The 25595-nt window shown below is 45.7% G+C and overlaps 2 protein-coding genes across 2 annotated transcripts in view; one reads left to right on the top strand and one right to left on the bottom strand.

The window, feature by feature from the left end:
- The first annotated feature begins 1405 nt into the window (after positions 1-1405).
- On the top strand, positions 1406-3805 carry MARCKSL1 (MARCKS like 1). The gene is made up of 2 exons (XM_090269022.1): positions 1406-1706; positions 2521-3805. Exons 1-2 carry the CDS (start codon positions 1620-1622, stop codon positions 3031-3033), a joined length of 600 nt encoding a protein of 199 aa, XP_090125148.1. The 5' UTR covers positions 1406-1619; the 3' UTR covers positions 3034-3805.
- Positions 3806-3999: 194 nt separating this feature from the next.
- Positions 4000-25595, bottom strand: part of HDAC1 (histone deacetylase 1) — a 30867-nt gene continuing 9271 nt past the window's right edge. The window contains exons 3-14 of the mRNA XM_090269021.1: positions 16117-16234; positions 11846-11920; positions 10072-10210; positions 9473-9614; positions 8353-8445; positions 7077-7185; positions 6851-6991; positions 6139-6247; positions 5914-6044; positions 5483-5635; positions 4889-4937; positions 4000-4612 (exon numbers count right to left, since the gene is read on the bottom strand). Coding sequence (XP_090125147.1) covers positions 4585-4612; positions 4889-4937; positions 5483-5635; positions 5914-6044; positions 6139-6247; positions 6851-6991; positions 7077-7185; positions 8353-8445; positions 9473-9614; positions 10072-10210; positions 11846-11920; positions 16117-16234 — 1287 coding nt within the window. The 3' untranslated portion in view covers positions 4000-4584. The remainder of the gene's footprint in view (positions 4613-4888; positions 4938-5482; positions 5636-5913; positions 6045-6138; positions 6248-6850; positions 6992-7076; positions 7186-8352; positions 8446-9472; positions 9615-10071; positions 10211-11845; positions 11921-16116; positions 16235-25595) is intronic.

Below are 25595 nucleotides of genomic sequence, written 5' to 3'. Positions count from 1 at the left end.
TTGGCTCTTTCTCACCCTCAGCTACTGGTATCTGCTGTATACCCTGGGACATGTCACTTTCCTTTTTTGAACCTCAGCATCCCAGTCTGTAAAATGGGAGGGTGCTATTGAGGCTGAGAGTATTCTGTAGTCTCGGAGTGGGGATGGGATGGAGGATACAGGAGTGAGGGCTGAATGTAGAAGCCACCTCATCCTGCCCTTCCCACACACCTCCTTCCGTCAGTTCTGGGGGGAGTTCCTGATTTCTCAGGCCCAGGGTCGGGGGAGGGGGCGGTATTTCCACAACTGACATCCTCAGTCCTCCCAGGAGGCCCCACCCATTGTAGGTTGAAGGGAAGATGGACACCATTGCTAAGCAAGCTGTCCAGGACACAGCCTTGCTTTTGCAACACTTGGCTTCCTCCAGTCCCCGTCCCCTTCCTCCCAGACAGCAGGACAAGCACAACCCCTTCCCCCCAGGCAGCTGGACACACACACATCTGGGACCAGCCAGTACTCTGCGGTTCCCGTGGCCTGTCCAGGTGTGGAGGGAGGCTTGGTGATGTCCTACCCCTCCTCTTCAGGAACTGGAGTGTTTTAAGGTTTGTTGATCCGCTCTGGGGGTTCTCTGCCTGCTTGGTGGGGAGTTCTAAGGTAGGGAAGCAGATGTGGGGGGGAAAGCAACAGACAAGTCAGGCATATGTCAACCTCTCTGAGTCCCAGGCTCCTCAGCTTTCAAATTAAGATGAAGATCCCCTTCAAGATTACAGGACCACCTTAGGTGGGATCCAGGCTGAGGGCATGAGGAACCAAGGGTGAACTTGTCTATGGGGGCTCAGTATAACTGGACAGCAGGGACTGAGCAGATGGATGAGGAACGGACCTCGCCAGTCTGACCAGAGTGATCCCGCAGTGGGTCAGACCCTCCAGGATGGCGGGGATAGGTAAGCAGGGAAGTGAGTGGGACCTCTGTCCAGTCTTGGCCCGAGGGAGTGCAGATCCTAGCCAGGGGCGCTGCATTTTTCATGGTCTCTGGAGCATAACTCGGGACTAGCCGTCGGATGAGTCTAGGCATGTGAACCCTCCGAAGAGTTCTAGGGGGAGACTGTCGGGACTGCCAGAGCAGGACCAAGATAATGGGGGCCACTCCAGGTGCTAGGGCATCTCGCTGAGAGGTGAGAATGATTGCTTTCTCCCCTTTCCTCTAGGAGCGCTCCTCTGCCCAGCTCGCCGAAGAACCCGCCTCTCTCCTTCCCACACAAGACCCCACCTGCAGGGTGGGCTGGTGGGGACCAGACCGCCAGCGTCGCCCACTGCACAAGTGGGGCGCGCGACCTGAGCCCGCCTCCGCCCCTCGATTGGGCGCTCATTTAAATGCCCGGCCCCGCCCCAAGCTCGGGGCGCATATATATATGCGGCTCGGCGGGCGGCGGGCGGCATTCTGGCGCGGAGCAGAGCAGCGGCTGGTGCAGTTGTGGGGTCGGGCGCGGAGTGGGGGTGCAGCTGGGTTTCCCCCCGATACCCCTCCCTCTCAGGCGCGAGCCCCACCCCTTCGGTGGCCAGGCCGACCCCGCCGAACTAACCCCTGCGGCGCGAGCCCGGGGCGGCTCCGGGCGCCCCCCAGCAGACCCCCCCCCATCATGGGTAGCCAGAGCTCCAAGGCTCCCCGGGGCGACGTGACCGCCGAGGAGGCAGCAGGCGCTTCCCCCGCTAAGGCCAACGGACAGGTGGGTGCGTTGGGCACGGCCCGCCCTGGACCCCTCCTCTCGCACCTCGCCCCCTCTAGGGCCCTGGGCCGGGGCCGCGCGCTTTGTCCGGCCCGGGACACGCGGCAACCCCCTCCCCCGCCCGGTCCCTTTGTTCTCGGCGCCGCAGCCCCCGCAGGCAAAGCGAGGGGAGGGGCGGGGAGGGGGCGCCGGCCGGGCCCCGCCGCCTTCTTTGTTTGCCGCCCCGATCCCCGGCGCTGCCCCCCAGCCGCCCCGAGTGCCGCGCGGGGAACAAAGGGCCGCGCCAAGGGGGCGCCCAGGGGCCGCGGGGCGGCTGCCCTCCCCTCCGAGCACTGCACCCGCATCCCCCATTTCGGTGGCCCACGGCCTTTTTATAGGGGGTAGCCGACGTGTGGGGAGAGGCTGCGGTGGGTGGGGGGCCGTTTACACAAAGCAGGAAGCCGGGAAAATAGGCCGTCTAGGTGCGGAGAACAGCGCCCCGGGGCGGCTTCCCGCCCAATCTCGGCTGGCAGGGCTTGCCCGCCCGACCGGGCTCCGAGGCTGCCTGTGGGTCTGCTCGGAATGGAGAGCGCGCCCCGGGGGAGGTGGGTGGGGGGTCGTGGGACCCCAGCGCCTCCTGCCGGCCGCGGCCTCCGTTCTCATCCCCAACGCGCCTGGTAGTGCAGGAGGGAGATGTTTGACGGGATCCCGGGTGTGGGGAGAGGCTCTAATCGGCTGCAGTAGAGTCGGGTTCTGTTGTGTGGAAGGGATCAGAGGGAGCCTGGGGAGTGGGGGTAGAGTCCTGACCCTTACTGCTGTCTCCTCTGCCCCGCAGGAGAATGGCCACGTGAAAAGCAATGGAGACTTATCCCCCAAGGGTGAAGGGGAGTCGCCCCCTGTGAACGGAACAGAGGAGGCAGCCGGGGCCACTGGTGATGCCATCGAGCCAGCACCCCCAAGCCAGGGAGCTGAAGCCAAGGGGGATGTACCCCCCAAGGAGACCCCCAAGAAGAAGAAGAAATTCTCTTTCAAGAAGCCTTTCAAATTGAGTGGCCTGTCCTTCAAGAGAAATCGGAAGGAGGGTGGGGGTGAATCATCTGCTTCCTCACCCACAGAGGAAGAGCAGGAGCAGGGGGAGATTGGTGCCTGCAGCGAGGAAGGCACTGCTCAGGAAGGGAAGGCAGTTGCCATCCCTGAGAGCCAGGAACCCCAGGCCAAGGGGGCAGAGGCTAGCACTGCCTCCAAGGGAGGAGACACGGAAGAAGAGGCAGGGCCCCAGGCTGCAGAGCTGTCTACTCCCTCTGGGCCAGAGAGTGGCCCAACACCTGCCAGCGAGCAGAAGGAGTAGCTGGGTGGGGGCAGGTGGGTGATCTCTAAGCTGCAAAAACTGTGCTGTCCTTGAGGTCACTGCCTGGACCTGGTGCCCTGGCTGCCTTCCTGTGCCCAGAAAGGAAGGGGCTGTTGCCCCCTCCCAGCCACGATCCACCCCTTTCCTCCTTTCCTTCCCTCTTGTGGATTCTCCCATCATCCACCTGGTCTTCCTCTCAAGGCCAGTTGAAGATGGTCCCTTGCTGTTTCCCAAGTTAGGTTAGTGATGTGAAATGCTCCTGCCCCTGGCCCTACCTCTTTCCCTGTCCCCACCCCTACAGAGGGCAATTGCTGGTTTTCTCCCCCAGTTCTTTTCCAAGTAGGTTTTGTTTACTCCCCAAATCCCTGAGCCAGATGTGGGGTGCCTACACTCCCAAACCCTGAGTGTCCAGCCTTCCCCCCCCGTTGAGTTTTTGGTCTCTTGTGCTGTGCCTACGTGGCGCCTGGGCTAGGGGAGGACACTGCCCCTGTCTAGGTTTTTATAAATGTCTTACTCAAGTTCAAACCTCCAGCTTGTGAATCAACCGTCTTTTTTTGACTTGGTAAGCGAGTATTAGGCTTTGGGGTGGGGGAAGGTCTGTAATGTGAAACAACTTCTTGTTGTCTTTCCCCCCCTCCCATTGTTGTAAATAACTTTTAATGGCCAAACCCCAGATTTGTACTTTTTTTTTTTTTTTTCTAACTTCTAAAACCATTTTCTTTCACCTGGTTTTACTGTAACATTTGGAAAAGGAATAAATGTCGTCCCTTTAGTGTTGCTTTTTAATGAGTGGTCTCTTCTGGGGGAAGGGTGAGATTAGTTAACCTCAAACCTTGAGGGGAGGGATGAAAAAGGTGAGTTTGTGGAGTTCTTGTTGGGGGTTGCCCATATTCTCATGGACCACAGAAGGGCAGTGAAGTAGAGTCAAAATCAACCCAGGGATAATGCTAGATGAACTCAGGAGGGTATAGAAATGTACCATTTTATTACAAAGACTCACAAAAAAAAAGAAAATATCTCAAAAATGAAACTACCAATCTCCACCTGCAAATGGGGGAGAGAAGGGGGACAGAGGTCAGGCAGTGTGTTTCTTGGCTCACTTGGGGCAAGTGGGGAAGATAGAACAGAACCAATCCAATGATGGCTGATGTTAACCTTAAGGAGCCTGTAAGGAACAGGGGTCCCTGAAGACCCAGCCACACCTTCTAGAATGCTCAATAAAGGGCACCTTTCCAAAGCTACTAAACAGGAATTTGGCATTTCAGGATTTTATCCTATGGATGTTTGAGAGAACAGAATCCCTTCCATCCAGAACCAGCACCCTTTATGGTTCAAAATTAAGAATTGGGGAGAGATGGCAAGGCATCTATTAGAAGAGCTCACCCAGCACATATGTCCTGGGCTTGGGGCCCTGGTTCCTGTCAGGTCCCTGGGGATATTTATATTTAATATATTTTTATATAAATACACAGAAATAGAAAATATAAAATCTGAGGGGTAGCAGGAGAAAGGCGGGGGACTTTGCAAGAAGCCAAAACTGGAGAGATCTGCTCAGGCCACCTTGACCTCCTCTTTGACCCTGTGGAAAAAGCACAGACTGGTATGAGATAACCCACTCCAGACACCTTGAAGCAAAAGTGGGTACAATGACTTTCACAGGACCCCAGCTGCTCAGGTGACTGCTGGGGGCTGGGGCTTCCTAGCTCTGCCTAGAACTGCAGAGACCGACTGACTGGTCCCTGAAAGAGGCCTTTGTAAGCTAAACCAGCTGTCCCTGTGCCTTCCCTCTCAGTGTAGTGGGACAAAGGGGCTGGTGCACCAATGCCAGGGAGATGGCCGACAGCTCCTTCCTCACCCTTTGGCTTCTTGCTTGTCCTCCTTGGTTTTCTCTTCTTCTGTGACTTCTGGAACATAAAAGTATAGGGATGGCGAAGGACAGCCCCTCTGGAAAGACCCATGGGATCATCACTTACCCAGAAAACCCTTCCCCACACTACAGCTCGCTGGACATTAAAAAAAAGAGAGAGAGAAAAGCCCATCCCAGGTCCACCCAGTGAGCCCAGTGAGAACAAACAGGTCTGACCGGTTTCCCAACCTGCTAGAGTCTGAACCTGGTGGGAGGAGGCAGCCCCCTGGGAAACTGGGGTGAAGTGCCAGGAAAAGGGCTTGGGTGGTATGTGAGAGCCACGCTCCTGACCACAGGGAGCCCAGGCATGTCCCTGGCTCTGGAGCCTGGCAGGGCTCAATAAGCCAGTGGAGATGACGAATCGGATTTCATTCTTTTGTAAGCCTTGCCACTTCTGGGAGCCACTGAAAGGCCCAAGGAGCTGAGGAAGAGCCCCATAGGAGCTGGCACGGCCCAGCTCCCTCCTCCCGGTGCCCTACATAGATTCATCATCCTCCAGGGCCTGGGGCTCAAGACCCATGTCCTAGCCCAACCCAAACCTACCTTTCTTCTCTTCTGGGTCTTTTTCTTTTTCATCCTCTGTTTTGACTCTCTTGGCTTTTTTGAAGTTGGAAGAGTTCTTCCGACCACCTTCCCCCTCCTCATCGGAGTCAGAGAACTCTTCCTCACAGGCGATTCGTTTGTCAGAGGAACAGACTGGGAAGTAATGGGAAATATTAAAAGAGCGGGAGATTCTTGATCTCTGGGTCTGTGCCCAGTGCTTCCCTGTTAAGTGTCTTCCAAGAGACACCAAGGGAAGGGGACAAAGAGAAGGGGGTAGGGAACTCAGGCTCCCTAACTGTTCCTACAGGCACCGGAACTTGGGTTTCCCAACAGATTGGTAGCTTGGGAAGAAATGTGGAACCAGGAACAGTGGAGGGAAGTCAGAGCTGCCTACTTAGTGGGAGATACAGGACCCTGGGTCTGGGTCTTACTCGAGATGCGCTTGTCAGGGTCTTCTTCGTCCTCATCACCACTCTCCTCTGGAATGGCATCCTCAGGGATCGCCTGCATTTGGACCCCAGGTGCATGGGGCAGCATTCTCAGGTTCTCAAACAGTCGCTGTCTATGGCCAATGGTAGAGAGGGTGGCTGGGCTCTAGTCAGGGACAAACCACAGCCTGGAATATTCAATCAAGGGATGCCTGGGGATATACTCACTTGATTTTCTCCAGGTACTCATTCGTGTTCTGGTTAGTCATATTGGAAGGACTGATGTGAAGTTTGAAATCTGGTCCAAAGTATTCAAAGTAGTCATTGTATGGAAGCTCTAATTGGGATAGTGGATAAAGGGTTATGAAACCTGGCCAAACCATGGGACCCTGAGAAAAGCATTTGTAGGTTTATCTGGACCTGACAGCCCAACTATCAGAGAACAGTGCCTCCCAGACAGGGTGTGAAGGGTGTCTATAGTACTTCAATCCCTTTTAACACCATTCTACAATGTCCACACCAGAGAGAGAGAGAGAGAGAGAGAGAGAGAGAGAGAGAGAGAGAGAGAGAGAGAGAGAGAGAGAGATAAAGTGTGTGTGTGTCTATTTCACTATGAGAAGGCCCAAGACACTGGTTTAGAAAAATTTAGGCAATGCTCACTGGCAGCACTTCCTTACTACCCCAGTTATCCTACAGAATAGAAATTCCAAAGCTATACATAACCACTGATACTTCTGTTCACATCAAAAGAGGGAGAAGGGACAGGGTCAAAAAGTACTCAGGAAGAAATGATGGCTACGGTTTATCACAAGAGAATAGGCAGGAGAATCAATGACTAGTACTGGAAGAGAAGCCATATGCCCAATGCGAAAGGAGTTGTGAACTTGAGGACATATGAGCTCCAGCTCCACCCTGCCCAACCTGGCCCTGGAGCTATTACCATTAGGAATCTCTGTGTCCAGGGCCACGGCTGTTTCGTATGTCCAGCACCGGGCAACATTACGAATGGTGTAGCCACCTCCTCCCAGCATCAGCATAGGCAGGTTAAAGCTCTTCACAAATTCCACACACTTGGCGTGCCCTTTGGTGGGAGAAGATGGTACTAGGTTACAGCAGCCCCAAGCAGCACCCTGCCCACCCAGCCCCATGCTACTGTAGGGTCTCACCTTTGATGGTCAGATTGAAGCAACCTAACCGATCCCCAGACAGGGAGTCAGAGCCACACTGTAAGACGACCGCGCTGGGCTGGAACATCTCCATTACTTTGGATATGACCTAAAAGGACAAATCCTGGTCACCACCAGCCTCAAGAAAAGCTATGTAATGTTAGGGGCTTAAAAGAATGGGTTCAGCACTTTCTTCTGTGCTTCATGACCCACTCCGACCACCCCATTCTCTCATGTGCTAGGTGGTAGATAAAAGTAAGTGTCCGCTTGGGGTCCTGGTTTCCCCCTTTGGCTTTCAGTTTACCAATCTGAAAGGATCTCCAAGAGTTTCCCAGCTTTACTGACATTAAACCTAGAATGGCCTTCGTATCAACTCCTTGAGTCCCTTCTTTCACTGCCCGGGCTCCAGTGTCACTTCCTCCAGTAAGTCTTTCTGACCCTTAGCTGCATCTGTTCTACTCATCTGGTCCTACAGACGCCTGATGTGAGGAACCACTTCACTTCAGTAAAGCTCATTCTCACAACTAGAATCTAACATTACTAAGGACAGAGACCATAGCCCAGGCTTCTGTCGTCCTTACTACAAGGCACCCAATAGGCATTTGGTGTTTGCTGGCTTTATTAGGTTACTCTGTTAATGGTTCCCTGCTGCTTACAGGTGAGGATTTAACTCCTCAGCATGACATTCAAGGCTCCCTTTGAAAAACCGACCCCAACCTACATTTCTCACATCCTTCGGCACTCCTCCCGCACGTCACACTGGCCTACATACAGCTACATACTGGCACCAACGTTCCTTCTCCTGAATAACACCCCTCCCCCCTCCAGCCCCCACCTCCTTCTTCACATGGGTAATTCCTCATTTTTCAAAATCTAGCTCAAATGTCACCACCTCTGTGAAATCATCTGACTACCCCCTCCCCAGCCCAGGCAGCAGTCTGACTCCCACTATTCTGTTCATCCCTCAAAAACAGTACTGACTACACACTGCCAGGAGTGTGCCTGTCTTCCACATCCTAGATGGTGAGGCCTAGGCAATAGATCATGTCTTAAATATTCTCATGTACAGCAGAGGGCCTGACTCGCAGAGGGCATCAACAAATATTTGGATGAATTCTGTTTTCAGCACTGAGCACACAGCATGTAATCCAGGGTTTAAACACACCTCCCAACCAGCCCCTCAGTGGGGAGAGATTGCTGAAATAAGTGAGGGTGCTCTGCTACCCCTCCCTCAGACCAGCCCCATTTTAGCCCAGATGGTGGATAAACCACTTACCGGCTTGAAAATGGCCTCATAGGACTCGTCATCAATCCCATCTCGAAGCGGATAGTTAACAGCATAATACTTGCCTTTGCCAGCCCCAATATCCTAGTCAAGGGGGACATTGAAGAAGGAGTAAGTGGTTCTAAGAGAGACAAGCTGGGCCCAGAAGGTAAGCCAGGGACAGAGCAGGGTCACCTTGGTCAGTACCATTCCCCTCAGTGGCAAGTCAAGCTCACATCTCCTGACAAACCATTGAGTCTTGTACCCAACTGAGAATTGTTTATGGGGCCAGAGATTAAATACCCTACTCCACAGAACAAAGACCTCCCTCTCCCTTTGAACTGGGTTAGAGCTCACTGGTGACTGGGTCACGGAATACCTACCTGCAACAATCCTTTCCTCTCCAGAGGGCTTTAATGCCCACCCACCCTCTCCACTCTAGGCACGTATGGAGGGGAAGCAAAGAGGGAAAAAGAGTTCTTCAAAATAGTACATGTTCAGTTTCTCTACTGCACGCCATACCAAACAAATGATTTAGTGCCACTTTTTCACCCAAGGGCTACTGACATAACAAAGCGGCTGGTTTCACTGTATTTATGCTAACAACAGAACTGCTCGATGCATTTGCTTCTAAGGATTCTTACAGGTCCATGGATAGATTTCACTAAGGGGAGGTGTCTATTAACTACTCAATATCAGATGGAAAATTTCATGTACTTTTCTGGAGAGAGTGTCCATAGGGTTCAGTCAAATGATCAAAGGGGAAGTAACCTAAAAATGTTAAGAAACCCTGAGATGGTTCTTAAGGGTTCCAATTCCTAGCCCATGGGAGAGAACCTGATGTTTCTAGCCTAAAATTCAAGCCATATGGGACATCTGAATAGCGTAATGTAATTCGGCTGTGGCCAGGAGGGAAGTGTGTGAGTCAGGTGACCCATATCTCTCCTAACCCTTACGGCCTGTCATTCCCTTCCTCCAGAATAAGGAAGGAAAGGAGACTATGGGCAGGTGTCCAGGCTGGACTACAGTGTTCTGAATGGCGGAAGAGGCAGGAAGTAGTTTTTGGTGACAAGACGAGAGAGTTAAGAGCTGGCAGCTGACGGTGAGCTGGCTGACCCGAGGGAGTTCTCACCCGTAGGTCGCCAGTTCCTGGGAAGTACTCTCCATATTTATGAAAGGACACAGTCATGACCCGGTCTGTGGTATAGAAGGCCTCTTCTACGCCATCACCGTGGTGAATATCAATGTCAATATACAGCACTCTCTGGTGATACCTAGGATCAAAAGGGGATCAGGGGTCTGGGGACTCTTTCAGAGTGGGACGCGCCAAGGGCGCCAGGTCCCAGCTTACCGAGCTGGCTGCCTCCCTCAGGTATCTCTAAGCACCAGAGGCGTGGAAACTGGCTGAAGTAAGGTGGAAGAGTAGCAGGGTGTCTCCACAGGCCTGACCAAGCCGACCAAGTCCGATCTTCCTACTCTATAGCCAGGGTCAACTCCGGCCACACAGGGACACTCTGGAGGCAGGATCTGAGCAGCACCTGCCCCTGATCTTGCCGTGGGCTCAGATCAAATCAAGACCCCGTCAAGGAAAGAATGGCCAGAGACACTCACCGAACATATCCTAGCCAGCACACTGCTAGGAAAAGCAAACTAGGGAGGCAAGCCCAGGGGAAAGTAAGTGGGAACCTGGCCTAAGGTGCTCCTCCAAAAGACAAGGCCAGGCAGGCATACTTTAGCAGTTCCAGGATGGCCAAGACGATATCATTGACGTAACAGAAGCCAGATGCCTCGGACTTCTTCGCATGGTGCAGGCCCCCAGCCCAGTTCACAGCGATGTCCGTTTGCTGCTTATTAAGTTTCACAGCACTTGCTGGGCATGGGGAGAGAGAACATAAGCCTATTACCAAGCCACTCTTGCTCTCCCCCTCCCCCAAAGAAACCCAGAGAATCCAGTGAGAGGCAGGACCTGCCTATTCAACAACTGTATTGTACACTCCACAAGCCAGTCTTCTCCTTCCCACCCATTCCAACAGGGAGTAAACATGGTATTAGTACTTAAAAAAAAACTATTTACTAAACTGAAGGTGGTAACCCCTTAGTATATCTCAAAACTGGTTTAGTGGGTCATGACCAGAATATATATTTTTAAATGAAACAGAATAGCATAAAAATATGAGAATAACAGTAAAGGTAACTGCTCTTCTATAAAACTGACTTCAGAGTGAGAAAGAATTTTTGAGAGAGTGTGTGTGTGTGTGTGTGTACACAACCTGGATTGCAAGTATAAATGTATTCTTACCATGGTTCACAGTAAAAAAAATTTTGAAGATACCAAAGGTGGTAGAGGCTCAAAGTACAAACAGATCCAAGAAGAGAGAGAGAGAAATACACACTCAAGTGTTCAAGTGCATTTGCGGCATTTGTTAAAGTGTAATTTTAACAACAATAAAAATATGAAACATCCAAATGACCCAACAAGAGGGGACCAATTATATCACCTGAAGTAGGTCCATAACATGGAATAATCATGTAGCCACTAAAATTCATGCTGTATCTATTACAGACAGGGAAACTTTAAAGATTTACTAAGTAAAAAATGCGGCCACAAAATTATATATATAAAATGCAACACATTTTTATGAAATACAGATGTATGTATGTTTGTCAAGATATATACACACAGAAAACCAAATGGCTATACAAACGCCAAAATGGTAACAAAGGTTGTTATCCACGGACAGTGTGATTGTGGACTTTGTTTTTCATGCACTTCTTTGTTTTCTGAGATTACATTGGGTGGTGGCAGGAAGCAGGGAGGAGAGAAAACAATGATCATAAGAAAATAAGTATTTATTAAGCCCTGGGTGGGTAGCTGAGTTGGTTAGAGCATCGTCCCAATACACCCAAGTTATGGGTTCTATCCCCAGTCAGGGCACATACAAGAATCAATGAATGAATGCATAAATAAACTGAACAACAAATTGATGCTTCTCTCTATCTCTCCCATTCCTCTCTGTCTAAAATCAATAAATAAAATAAAATTTAAGAAGAAAATAAATATTAAGAAAAAGTGTTTAGAGTAATCCTAGAGGTAATCTAGAAGTTACTAATGGAAGTGGGCAATATATAGGGCATATTTCTGACCTCAAAGATAATTACCATGCTCTTTTGTAAGACACAAATGACACCTGCCATTTTTATAGCACTATGCAATTCACGAATTGCTTTTACGTATAGCATCTCAACAACTTCGTAAGATGGGCGGGGAATTCCTGTATATTAGATGGTGTGGCAGGAGAGGAGAGTCAAGGACACCTGTAGGTACCACGTCAGAGGCTGAACCTGGGCTGGGACTGAACCAGAAGTACATTTGAAAGACCTAAGGAAAGAACCCACAAGACCATTTCATATGGTCACAGATCAGACCTCCTGGGATAGTGATCTAAAAGACAGACCTCACTATTATAACCCAGCACAGCCCTCAGGAGGAAGGTATGTTCCTTACCCACAGAGCCACCAGTAGATAACTGACAGAACTCAAACAGGCCATCAAATACCGGACAGTCCTCACCAACGTTGACTTGAAAGACATAAGCAAAAAGTTATTTTCCACAATTTCCTTTAGTTTTTGTTTATATATTTATGAACTGATGGAAAAAGACAGAACTTGGATTCACAAGGCTTGGGTTCTAGTCCAGGCTCTACTACTTACTGGCTGTATAATTGGGTCATGTCATTTAACTTCTTTCAACTTTGGCTCATTATCTATAACAAGTGATCATGATATCAACCTCACCCCACTGTTGAGAAGATTAATAGAAATCTTATATGGAGAAGCATTTGGCAAATACATTATTTAGAAAATGTTGATTCATTCCTTGAGAGAGAGAACTTTAGCCTGTTCTTCCAGCCTGGGTTTGTTCCTGGACCTCACTCTAGCTGACCAACAAGGAAGTGAAGGACAGAGACCTATATAATGATCATTCTCTGAATGTTTAACAACGTGCCGGACAATGCTAAATGCTTTCATTACCTGATATGATCTATCCTCACACAACCTTATGAGGTAAAATTTGGTTCTCTTTTATAAATGGGGAAACAGGCTCAGAGAGGTGAACTGCTAGTGAATGGCAGAGGCAGTATTGATGTACTGGTCTCTGTCCCAAAAGCCTATGAAAATGTACTCTGGCTTTTCCCCAGTAATTTCTCATCTGATTCTCTCAACAACCCCATGAGCTGGATGAGACAGGTAACAGCCCCACTGCAGATGAACAAACAGATACAGAGAAGTTAATTGACTTGCCCAAGGTTATACAACCAGGCAATGGTAGAACCAGAATCAAGAGTCCAGGTGTCTTGACTCTCATGGTCCAGTGCTCTTTCTACACCACCCACAAGTGACAACTGGAGTAAAGTTATTTCAGGCCTAAAGGGTAAAAGTAAAAACTAAAACACAATGATGAAACACATGCAAACCAGAATGCAAATGAAATGAAAAAGCACAGGAAGGGAAGCACACCTGAAGGCTGCAGACAGAGCTAGAGGACCCTTACGGCTCCAAGGCCCCTCTCACAAAAAAGGAAACTGCTGAGACATCAATGATATGCAGGAGGCAGGGGGAGGGCTAGAGCCTTATTCTCTTGTCCCAGCCTTCTCACTGCATCCACTGTTATCAATAGCGGTTTCCAAATTAGAGCAAGGAGGAGGCCCCCTGGGATAAGGAGGCGAGGAGAGCCCCGCTTGGACTGTGGTAGCCTCCTGAGGCACAGCTGAAGCCCAAGGTTCGCGATAACCATAAGAGTTACCAACTCCAGCATTGTCCTAAACTTGGAGGGCGCCCTGATCTCATGCCCAGGCAACACCAGTGCTCCGAGGCAGTGTGGTTTGCAGAGAGGGGAGTGCGGTGAGTGGGTGGCTCTCTCCCTAGCTTCCTGGGTAAATACTGGGAGACTGTGTCAATAAGAACTTTGGTCCCTGGGGCCAGATTATTTATCCATAGGCAACCAATCCCCCCCCTGCCGCACACACACACACACACAAACACTCCCCACTGCTTCCTCCTGCAGTGGGTTTGGCCTGCCTGGGTTTCCAACTTTTTGCTTGCATTCCCATTTGGAATGTGGACCCTCCATGGGAGGAAATGGGTGTTATAGACACAAGGGGAAAAAATTTCCTTCAGGCCCCAAAGCAACATGTGGCTCAAATGGCCAGCCCATTGTTCCCAGTTCAACAAGCTGTGTGATTACAGATGGAAAGGGGGGAAATGGGAGAGCAGACCCTCACTTGAACCAATCTGTAAGGCTAGGAAGGACTTTTCCATGGGTTTCCCTCTCCCTACTATAAATACTTCTCTCATTCTTAAGCTGGTTTTAGACTGAAGGTGAGCACTACTGGCTGAGAGATGGGGGAGTGGGGATGGGTAGAAAGGCAGTAAAAAGTATACCGCATAAGAGATGCATGGAGTTTACACACTGACTTCAGAACAATGCTTAAACCTTGGCAGCGGTGGTAATGGGGGGAAGAGGGGAGCAAGAAAGAAAGAATATATGATCAACAAGAGGTGCCCAGGGGGGCTCCAACTGTACTGGTAGTATTTTCTTTCTTAGATGGGTAGTGGGTACATAAATGTTCATTATATTATTTTTTGTACTTCTTTTGTGTGTCTGAAATATTTTATATGCAACATATTTAAAAACATTCCAGAATCAGGAGACTAGAATCCCATTCTCCATTCTACCACGGGACAATTCCATTTTCCATTCTTGCTGTGTGACTCTTGCAAAGGCATTTTACCTCCCTGGGACTCAGTCTGTACATCTATAAAACGGACAAGAATGGCTCCAAATTATATCACCATAAATCCCTTCTGTCATGTTCCCACCATGAGCCTCATGTTCTGATAAGACTATCTGCCAAAAAAATTCCATTTATTCATGTTCCCATTTAACTTCTGATCAAGGTTCTCCAAGACTCAAAGTGACCACAAAGCATATCATTCTAGTCAAGAGCAAGGTAACCTGACTTAGTTGGTCTTATTACAGGTACAATTTCCTAGGTTAGATGTTGGTAAATATTTAAAAAGACCTCAGTTCTTCCATTCTTGGTACCTCTGTAGACACCTTTGGTTATAAAACACTTTATTAAGTGACATCTCTCTATATCCTATAAATCAAGGCAATAAGGTACCTTGTAGTCCTTAAAGAGCCTCATTCTTCCTACTCCACATCTTCAATGAGATAAAATCCCAGACCTAGCTTGTGAATGCACAAGTTTAGAGTGCTGGTTTCAGGAAAATTAGTGCAATCTGGGAACCAGAGCCAAACCTGTGCACTCCCGAGGTCCTAATATTTTTTCTGCCTTTGAAAATAAAAAAGTCGTTAAGTCATACTAGCAAAAGCGACTTACTCAGTGATAGATAGTGCTTTGAATACATTTTCTCACTCATCCCCCGCCCCCAACCTCCACTATGAGATAAGCATTACTGTCTCCTTTTAGAGAAGGGAAAAGAAGCTCAGAGAGGCTAGGAGACTTATCCAAGAACACTTTCTATGTGGCAGAGCTAAGGGATTCAAACCAAGACATCAAATTCATTTTCTTGCCTCACACCAAGCTGTTCCTCTAATAAGAGACCTCTCTGCCGACAGTGGAGCCTGATTGCTAGCCTAAATAGGTAATGAAAATCCCTAAAGCCATCTAGAGCAAAGGGATGAATTTGTCTCACCTTGAAAGGAAATAAGACCCTGCTAATTCAGAGAGCAAATACTTCACTCAGAGGGGCGAGCAGCTCCTGCAGTTGTGAAACTTAATGTTTCAAAGAAGGTCTCTGTGGTTCTGTAATCATTACCTGAACAATTATTGCAATGAATAAATAATTTTCTGTTTTGAGTCTCAGGCTACCTTGTGGCCAGCAGCAACAAACAAATGCCACAGATTTGCTGGTATTTCAAAATAAGCTGTCATAAGCTATCAAAACATCTTTGAACAATGCTATTACAATACATTGCTTTATTGAGATAGTAGATGCTAAGTGAGAATTTCTAAAATAACACGAGAAAAGTAATGTATGATCATTCTTCCCAATTTTGAACATACCCCCCCACAGCTAAAGTAATCCCCATAATTCCTACAAACTGAGTGTTGCTTCTGAGATGGGACTTATTCTGTCTCAAGTCCCAGGGGGCAGGGGTAGAATCACCTCAACTCAAAGATTACATCATCTAGAGCTTGTCCTAACTGACTGCTAAGTTCTCTTTTTTAAATTATATTTTATTAATTATGCTATTATGATTACCCCAATTTCCCCCCTTTGCCCCCCGCCACCCAGCACCACCCACTCCCTCAGACAATTCCCACACCTTTGTTTATGTCCATTAAAATCTCAATTAATACTAACAGGGTGAGAGTAGGTCAGCTGTACAGGATGACATACAGTCTATTCTACAAAAGAGAAAATCTGAGGGAAAGTGACTTGCCCAGTTAGTTAAGAGTCAGAGCTAGGATCTGTACTTTCCTGTTTCTGACTCCCAGGTCCGTGCTTTTAACATTACAACAACTACAGTTCTTTTGGGAAAATGTTGTGAACCTAACTGGACAAGGTTCAATCTCTATTCCTCACAATCAGAAACAAGGAAAAAGAAGTACTTTGGCACCTTTGGAAGGCAAGGGTATCAGGTGTCACTGAATGAGAGGTACAAAGGAAAGCAGGGTGGGCGCCTCCAATTGAACGGGAGAGCTAAATGGGGGCTTGAAAGGAGGGAGAGAACACCATGGACTTACATCTCTGCATCTGCTTGCTATACTCAGACATGTTATCTGGGCGGATGGAGCGCAAGAATTTGATGTAGTCATCACTGTGATACTTGGTCATCTCTTCAGCATTGGCTTTGTGAGGGCGCTAGAGGGCAGAGAGGAGAAAGGGTATGTTATTCTTGACTACACATCAGCCTTCACGCAGTCTAGCTTGAACACTTGTATCTGCCCAGCACTGAGCTAGGTGCTGTAAAGGATAAAAAGAAATTACTGATTAGATTCTGGCCTCAAGAAACTTACAGCCTAATTAGGCAAATAAAATTATCAAAGGAGAGTCAGTATCAGAAGACCCAGACTGTAACTCAAGCTCTGCTGCTTAGGCAAGTCCACCTCTTGAGTCTCAATTTCCTCATTTACTATATACGGATAACATCTACATTACAGGAAAGTGGTGAGAATTGAATGAGATTGTTAAATCTTAGGCCACACTGGCCAGGACCAAATTATTACTTCTTTTTAATATTAAATATAACAATATATAATTATGGGCCAAATGGCTCCAAAAGTTCAAAAAGAAGGTGTGACTAATGATTAAAATATGAGGTCTGTCCAGAAGGTACCCAGCCATGAAATAGGAAAAACAGACATTTATTGAAGAAGATAAAAGATATAGGAAACATCGTACATAGGACAATGACGCCTCAGTCCCCTTCAAAGTAGGCAGGCACCCTGGAACCTCACACACTTCTCCCAATTGCCATCAGCTGCCCAGTAGTATTTTCCTGAATCTCATTGATGGTCTGAAACCTATTCCCTTTCAAAGGTGATTTTAGTTTTGGGAAAACCCAAAGTCGCAGGGCGCCACATCTGGGCTGTCGGGAGCTGAGTCACCTGGGTGATTTTATGTTTCTTAAAAAAACTCTGCACGAGACCTGGTGTGTGAGTGGGCACATTGTTGCGATGAAGCTGCCAATCACTAGTTACCCATAGCTGCGGCCTTCTGAATCATCACAATAGTTTCCGTGGAGGAATGTTCAAGCTTAACACAAAATTTTATGCAGATTTGCTGCTCTAATAGCTCAATCATTTTGAATGCGACAGCCACACAGTACACATGCTCACTCAACTGCATCTACCACCCCTACTGACTAGTACAGTGAAGTCATCCTTGTTCACATATGTGCATTCCAGTCCACTCTCCTTGGCTGCCAGGTTACATGGATGTCAAGCAAACCATTATCATCATATTAACAACAGCTAAACTTTTCCCGGACAGACCTCATAAACAGGAAATTTATAAATCACCATCACACCAACAATTCTGATGACATCCTTCACATTAAAACTTGATATTGACTTCCTGGTTAGCCCAACATTCTGATTTCTCCTTCCCACTTTTAAATTTATCTATCTATCTGTTTATTTTTAGAGAGAGGGAAAGGGAGGAAGAAAGAGAGAGAGAAAACATTGATGTGTGAGAGACACATCAATCGGCTGCCTCTTAAGCGCCCCCAACTGTGGACATGGCCCAAAACCCAGGCTTGTGCCCTGACTGGGAATCAACTGACGATCCTTTAGTATGCAGGATGGCACTCAGTCCACTGAGCCACACCAGCCAGGCCTCTCCTTACTTCTTTTAAAAAATTATCTTCTTATGCCCTGGCTGATGTAGCTCAGTGGATTGAGCGCCAGCCTGCGAACCAAAAAGAACCAAAAAGTCAGGGCACATGCCTGGGTTGTGGGCTGGGACCCCAGTTGGGGGTGTTGAGAGGCAACTGATCAATGTTTCTCTCCCTCTCTTTCTCCCTCCCTTCCCCTCTCTAAAAATAAATAAATAAATAAAATATTTTTAAAAATAAATAAAAGTAAAATAAATAAAATCTGAAAAAATATTAATGCTGAACCTTTAAAAAAAATTCTCTTCCCCCCATCCCATCAAGGTAGGTCTTCTTCAAAGATGGCACTCTTCTGGTTACCAATACTTTTATAGTTTATAAAGCATTCTCAACACACAGCTAACATTGAGTGTTTCCTCTGTGCCAGTCTCTATTTCAGACATTTTATGTGCTATCTCATATGATCCTTACAACAACCTTTTAAACTTCGTACTATTTTCACCTTTGCAGTAAGGAAACTACAGCAGAGAGGTTCAGTAATTTACCCAAGGTTACAAACTAGTAAACTGGATTAGGAAACCCAGAGGTCTGGCTCCAGGCACAATTTGATTCTCATTTAATTCTCACTAAAATATAATGAGAAATATAAGACTGAAAGATGGATATTGTTGTATTTAAAAAAAAAAACAAAAAAACACCCTATATAGTGAAAGGAGCAAGGCTTGGCTCCAAATATGAAGGTGTTTTATTGTTTTAAGCCCTTTCCTCCCTTGGCAGTGTCCTCAGAGCTCCACTTCGACGATCTCTTCTAGACAGATGACTGTCCAAACTCTTCTTAACCTCTGTTCTGAACTCCACATTGACAATGTCAACACCTTCCCAGCCAGTTCCACACATGAATCCTGGAGGAACCTCGAATTTTTCTTAAATACTTTATGTCCTGGCTGGTGTGTCTCAGTGTATTGAGCACCAACCAGCCTGCGAACCGAAGGGTTGCAGGTCAGGTCCCTGGCTGGGGGCGCACGAGAGGAAACTAACTGCACATCGATGGGATGTTCTCTCCCTCTCTTTCTCCCTCCCTTGCCCTCTCTCTAAAAATAATTAAAATCTTTGTTAAAAAAGGAGGTACTTGAAAGGAATCTAAGAAAAGATGTACATGACCTTTATTAAGAGAACATAAAACTTCACATTTGATGGCCAAAATCTCAACTGTCCATTAACAGTGGTATGGATAAATTGTAGTATCTTCTACAATGAAACACTACACAGTAGTTAATATGAACAAGCTATAGCTACACACACAAAAATGCATATTGTGTAATTCCATTTATATCAATTTGGCAAAATCAAACTATATTATTTAGGGATGCATATTTAGGTAAATTTTAATAAGAGCAAGGAAGCAATTAACAGAAAAGTGAGGACTCTGGCTACATCTTGGGGGAAGAGAAGCAGCTGTGGTCAGGAAGGGACACATACAGGTTTCTAAGGTACTGGCAATTTTCTGTGTCTTGAACTGGTTGGTGTTTTTTGATTGTTTATTAAATTTTATTTGATGGGGGAGGGGCTTCCACCTGCTCTAACCCCAACCAGCAGCCCAGATCACATGAGTCCCTGCAGCACCTGCTATGGCACCTATGATGGCAAAGTACCAATTGGTGTTTAATGTATATTTACTTTATATCAATTTGTTAAACTGCACATATGTTTTAGGCACTTTTCTATACATGTGTTACATTTCACAATCTAAAGGAAGCCTTTATATGAAACCTTTACAAAGATCTACATAAGTAAATATATACAATGTTCATGAATTCAAAGACTTAATATTATCAAAATACCAATTCTCCACTAAGATAACATATAGATTCAATGAAATTTCAACCAAAATCCTAGATTTATGTATTCATTCGCTGCTTCTTGTATGTGCTCTGACTGGGGATTGAACCCATAACCTTGTCATATCAGTACGATGCTCTAATCAACTGCGCTACCCGGCCAGGGCTTGAATTTCTTTAAAAAGGTATCATGCTATGTGTAGTTTTCTGGGACTTGCTTTTATCACACAATGTTATATTAGTAAAATCCATCCATACTGTTGCATATAGCTTACAGTCTTTCATTCCTCTTTGCTGAATATTTTTATCATGTATTTATCCACTCTCTCATGTTCTTGATTTGTACTAGTTCTTTTATTTTAAGGATTTTATTTATTTATTTTTAGAGTGAGGGGAAGGGACAGAGAAAGAGAGGGAGAGAGACATAGATGTGTGAGATAAACACTGATCAGTTACTGACTGGCCATAACCCAGGCATGTGCCCTGACTGGGAACTGAATCAGCAGCCTTTAGCTTTTCAGGACAGTGTTCAACCAACTGAGCCACACAGGCCAGGGCTGTATCTAGTTGTTTGTTCGTTTGTTTTTAATCTAGTTTTTTAATGTTAGAAACAGTGCTACTGGGATATTTTTGGGGGGGTAAGATTTTATTTAGTTTTAAAGAAAGGAGAAAGGAGGGAGAAAGAGAGGGAAAGAAACATCCATGTGAGAGAGAAACATGGATCAGTTGCCCCTTGCATGCTCCCCAACTGGGGCCTTCACCCACAACCCAAGCATGTGCCCTGACTGGAAATCCAATTGCTGACCTTCCACTTTACAGAATGATGCCCAAATAACTGAGCCACACTGGTGAGGGCCTGGGAATATCCTTGTACATGTCTCTTACTACATATATGCAAAAAGTTCTTTTGGCTATTTCTCTAGGAGTGGCATTGCTGGACTGTGGATATTAAATACCAAGTTGCTTTTTATTGTGGTTGAATTTATACTTCCATTGGCAGTGTATAAGAGATACCTTAATGCCCTGGCTGGTGTGGCTCAGTGGACTGGGCGCCAGTCTGCGAATCAAAAGGTTGCTGGTTCTATTCCCAGTCTGGAAGCATGCCTGTTTGTGGGCCAGGCCTCCAATTTGGGGGTGTGTGAGAGGCAACCTATCGATGTGTCTCTTGCGTGTTTCTCTCCCTCTCTTTCTCCTTGCCTTCCCCTCTCTCTAAAAATAAATAAAATGTTTTTTTAAAAAGAGAGATATCTTGATTCACATCCTGTCTTATACTTAGCATTAGACTTTAAATGTTGCCTATCAAATGAGTATAAAACATTATGTAATGGTCTTGATTTGCATTTTGCTAATGATCAGTGAAACTGAGCATCTCTTCACATGATATTTGTATGTCCTCTACTGTGAAATGTTTTTTAAAATTCTTTAAATCTATGTATTTCTAGAGAGAAGGGAAGGGATGGAGAAATAGGGAGAGAAACATGAATGTGTGAGAGAAAAATCCATCAATTGCCTCATCCATGCTCCCAGCCAAGGACCTGGCCCACAACCCAGGCATGTGCCCTGACCGGGAACTGAACTGGTAACCTTTCAGTTCACAGGCCGGCATGCAATCCACTGAGCCACACCAGCCAGGTCTGTGCATGCATGCATGTGTGTGTCTTTTAATTTCTTTTGCCCATTTTCCTCTTGGGTTGTTTGGCTTCTTTCCTTTTCTCTCTCTCTCTCTTTTTTAACCAATTTATAGTAGTTCTTTGTATATATTCTGGTACAATTGTTCCTCCTTATCTGTGGGGTATACCATAGCTAGAATTGAGTCTTTAATGTGGTTTGAAATAAGACTCCACTGAACTTTTTCCCCATATTGTTCAAGCTGATTTATTGAGAAGTCTGTTGTTTCCTCACTGACCTAAGTGTCACCAATTTTATATACTTACTTACTCATTTTACAAATACTTATTAAGGACCTACTTTGTTCCAGACACTATGTATGGGTCTGTTTCTGGGCTCTGTGTTCTGTTAACTTGGTCTGTTTATTGATCCAATGCCAGTACCAGTCTTTTTAGTTAAGTCTTGATATCTAGTAGTACAATTCCTCCCACTTAGTTGTTTTTTTATAAAAAACAACATGCTATTTGCCCTTTGTACTTCTCTATAAATTTTAGTATTAATTTATCAAGTGTTACAAACAAATAAGTGGAACAACAAATTGATATTTCTCTCTCTTTCCCTCTCTCTCTCAAATCAATAAAGAAAAATAAAGAAAATTCAGAAATAAGTAAATTAATACTAGATATTGTTTAGGCACATACACATATGATAACTTTTTTTTTAAGAGCAAGAGAATAAATAAATTTTTGAAGAGTGATTGGGTTGCAGGTATCTGGATGTTTCTTGTATTATTAAAATATTAAGTAAATAAGTTAATAAACAGACAAAAAAATCAATTTTTAAAAAAGAAGGCCATGCATGGATCTTCTTTTGATACTTATGAGACAAGGATAATGATTAACCCTATTCTGTGTATCTGAGGTCGAATTAAAACAAAAACAAAACCCAGACAACCAAATGGAAAAATGGGCAAAAAACTTGAATAGAAACGTCAATAGGGAAACATGAATGATCAAGGAACATATGAAAAGATCCTCAAGCTCACTAGTAACCAAGGAAATACAAATTAAAACAATAGTACGATACCATTTCACACCTACTAAAATTGAAAAAAAAGATTAAATGACAAAATCAAGTCAAGAAATTAAAGCAATGCAACTGCTACATTGCTGGCAACTGAAAATCATACTGACATTATCTAATAAGTGTGACTATGTGCACACATCCTGACCAGCAATTCTACTCCTAGTAAATCCCCTAGTGAAGCTCCAGAATATGTGCACATATTTAAGAATGTTCAGCCCTGGCTGGTGTGACTCAGTGGATTGAGCACCAGCCTGCGAACCAAAGGGTCGCTGGTTCAATTCCCAGTCAGGGCATATGTCTGGGTTGCAGGCCAGGTCCCCACTTGGGGGCACACGAGAGGCAACCACACATTTATGTTTTTCTCCCTTCCACTCTCTCTAAAAGTAAATAAATAAATAAGTACGTAAAATATTAAGAAAAACAAAAGTGAAAACATTAAAAAATAGTAAGACTGTTCACAGCAGCAGTGTTAATAATAGCACAAACCTAGAAATGAACCAAATGCACACCAATAATAAAAGACAAGCCCCCTGGCTGGTTTGGCTCAGTGGATTGAGCGTCGGCCTGCGAGCTAAGTGTCACTGGTTCGATCTTCCAGTCAGGGCACATCAGAGAAGGAAAACTCTGACTCCAAAAAACCTCCGCTGCCTTGCGGCATACCTCTTCAGGGGAAAGGCTAAGGGAGTAAACCCCGACAGAAAATCCGGAGCCGGAGTCCCTAAGGCGGTTTGACGTTGTAGTCAACACCGGCAACTCCTGCGGCGCACCTGAACCCAAGCTGTATTGACTCCGTCTTTCCCTTGGACCCTTCAGCTGCGAAGAGAGGGGGGGTCTGCTGCATGGGCAACAGCAGACCCTCCATATCACCCTGCCCAGGCTCTGTAGCTTCAGCTTCACTGGAGAGGACACTCCAGCGCCATCGCAAGATGTCGATTCAACACGGGAGGAGACAGATACCGTGTCACTCCCGAGTCGGACTGCACAGCCATTCTCGGCGGTGCAGATAGACTCTTAAGAAGCTACACCATCGTCTCTCGAGACGGACGGCTGCCGCCGCCGCCGCCGATGAATAAAAGACAAATAACAGTATATTCTTTCAATGAAATACGATGAAAATAAATATAGCTACATGCATCAAGATGTATGACTCTCAGGAACATAGTGAGCAAGAAAAGCAACTCACATAATAACTCACATAATAAATACTGTATGGCTCCATTTATGTAACATTCAAACATGTAACACTAAAACATGTACTATTTACAAACACACAGTGGTAAAACTATACAGAAAATCAAGAAGTAATAATCACCTTCAAATTCAGGGCAGAGGTTAACTCCGGGAAGAAAACAGGGTCAGGGAAGGGCATACAGGGACAGTCATAGAAATGTTTCTTTTCTTAAACTAGGTGGTATTAATTGCAATGTGATTCATTCTATCCTACATATATTTTTTCTTTTTTTAATACACCTTGTATATATTTTATGAAAACTCTTTCATATCTATAGTATTTTATAAAAACATTAAAAAAAAAAAAAAGGAACAGCCCTGGCTGGTGTGGCTCAGTGGATTGAGTGCTGGCCTACAAACCCAAGAGTTGCTGGTCCAATTTCTAGTCAGGGCACAGGCCTGGGTTGCGGGCCAGGTCCCTGGTTGGAGGTGTGTGAAAGGCAACCAACAGATGCATCTCTCAACATCAATGTTCCTCTCTCTCTCTTTCTCCCTTCCTTCCCTTCTCTCTTAAAATAAATAAATAAAATCTTTAGAAAAAAAAAAAGAACAAAAAAACAGAAGGCGATGAATAAGAAGCCTGGGAATATACAAAATTAGCATGCAAGGCAAGAAAGAGAGCAAGATTCTTGATGATGTAAATAGAAAGGTGCTCAGATGAAAAGTGGGGATGTAGATTCTAGGAGAGACTAACTGTATGAATGAAGACAGAATTGGGGAAGGGACCAAAAAGGGTGACATTGTGTGACAAAGACCTCAACATGTCTCCTTCAGGTATAGAGACAGAAGTAATACAGGAACTTCCATGATAAGTCTAAGGTGCACCTTTTGGACTGACTCTCAAAAGCCATCAATTTCAAGACATTTACTAAAATAGCTACCTGCACTTTGGAAAAGGAATGCTAGGAATGCCCAGAGACAGCAGCAGATAGAGATGCACGCAGACAATGTTAGGGGAACAGGACCAAAGATCCACACTCAATGGAAAGGTAAGGCCAGAGAAAGAAAAAGGTCCTATTAAAGAGAACAAGGTCTAGAGATTTCGGAAGGACAATTTTGAGGTTTTGCTTTAGAAGTTTACAGTAAGAATATCACACATATGACACTTTCAAGAAATTATTAATTTCTATGACAGCCACTGTTGATCAGTTCCCAAAGAGCCATTTTCTCCCTCCTTTCTTGGTAACATATCTCAATTTGCTTAGGTGTTTATGTACCCAAACCCAAATGTGATTAGTCTAAACCAATTGCTGGTGAATGGGCTAAGGATGGCAAATGACCAATTGAGGTTTAAGGAGAAATCTGCTGGGAAATTTCTGGAGTTTTCCTCTTTAATCAAAGGGGGAGTATAAGGTGGAGACAGTGGACAGTGATCCATTTACTCTTGTCCCCTTCCTCTTTGGGTTCTGTTATATGAAGACAAGATACCTGGAGACAGTCATCATGTGACTTCAAGGCAAGAAACATGAGGATTAAACCACATAAGCTAAGGATGACTGAGCAGAAGGACAGAATAAGCCTGGGTCCCTGATGACATAGACAAAAAAAAAAAAAATCCTGAGACCATCTACCTCTAGACTTCTTGTTAGAAGATTGTTTAGAAAAGAAAAAAGGACAGACAGATACAGACACTGGAATCAGAGAGAGAGGGGTTGGAGTCTTAGCTCATCTATTAAAAGCTATATGACTCTGGGCACGTTAATTATCCTCTCTGAGCTTGTTTTCTGATCTATAAGTTAGGGCTGTTATAAGAATTACATAAAACAAATAGGTAGCCTTGGCCAGGCACCTAGCAATCATCAATAAATATTAGCTTATTTTTCCTCTCACTTGCAAATAGAATCCATTTTTAAATTTCTCAGTATCTCTCATTGAGGTTAATATAGTCCCCAGGGTACGACAGTACTCAACAAAAATATGCTGAATGAAAGAAAGAGGGCTTGAGGTGACTCTTGAAGATGACAAAGATATTACGGGGCACAGTGAATAATCCCCCCAGTCAGGACAGAGTAGAAAGAGGCAGAATCTGATCTGACTGAATTGTAGGGAGAGGCAAGAAAGGAGGAAAGGAGGAAAGGAGGAGAGGCAGGAAAGGAGGCAAGTTGGAGCCAGATTAGCAAGGCGTAGA

Source organism: Furipterus horrens, unplaced genomic scaffold (genome assembly GCF_987537825.1).
Source record: "Furipterus horrens unplaced genomic scaffold, mFurHor1.1.pri manual_scaffold_3, whole genome shotgun sequence".
Lineage (NCBI taxonomy): Eukaryota > Metazoa > Chordata > Mammalia > Chiroptera > Furipteridae > Furipterus > Furipterus horrens.
Note: the sequence above shows the minus strand (reverse complement) of the source record. Positions and strands in the feature narration are given on the sequence as shown.

Bases quoted from the DNA above. Each gene is read 5' to 3' on its own strand.
- MARCKSL1 (XM_090269022.1), top strand. From the start codon at position 1,620: ATGGGTAGCCAGAGCTCCAAGGCTCCCCGGGGCGACGTGACCGCCGAG. The intron at 1,707-2,520 runs GTGGGTGCGTTG...TCTGCCCCGCAG, and splicing joins CCGCTAAGGCCAACGGACAG to GAGAATGGCCACGTGAAAAG.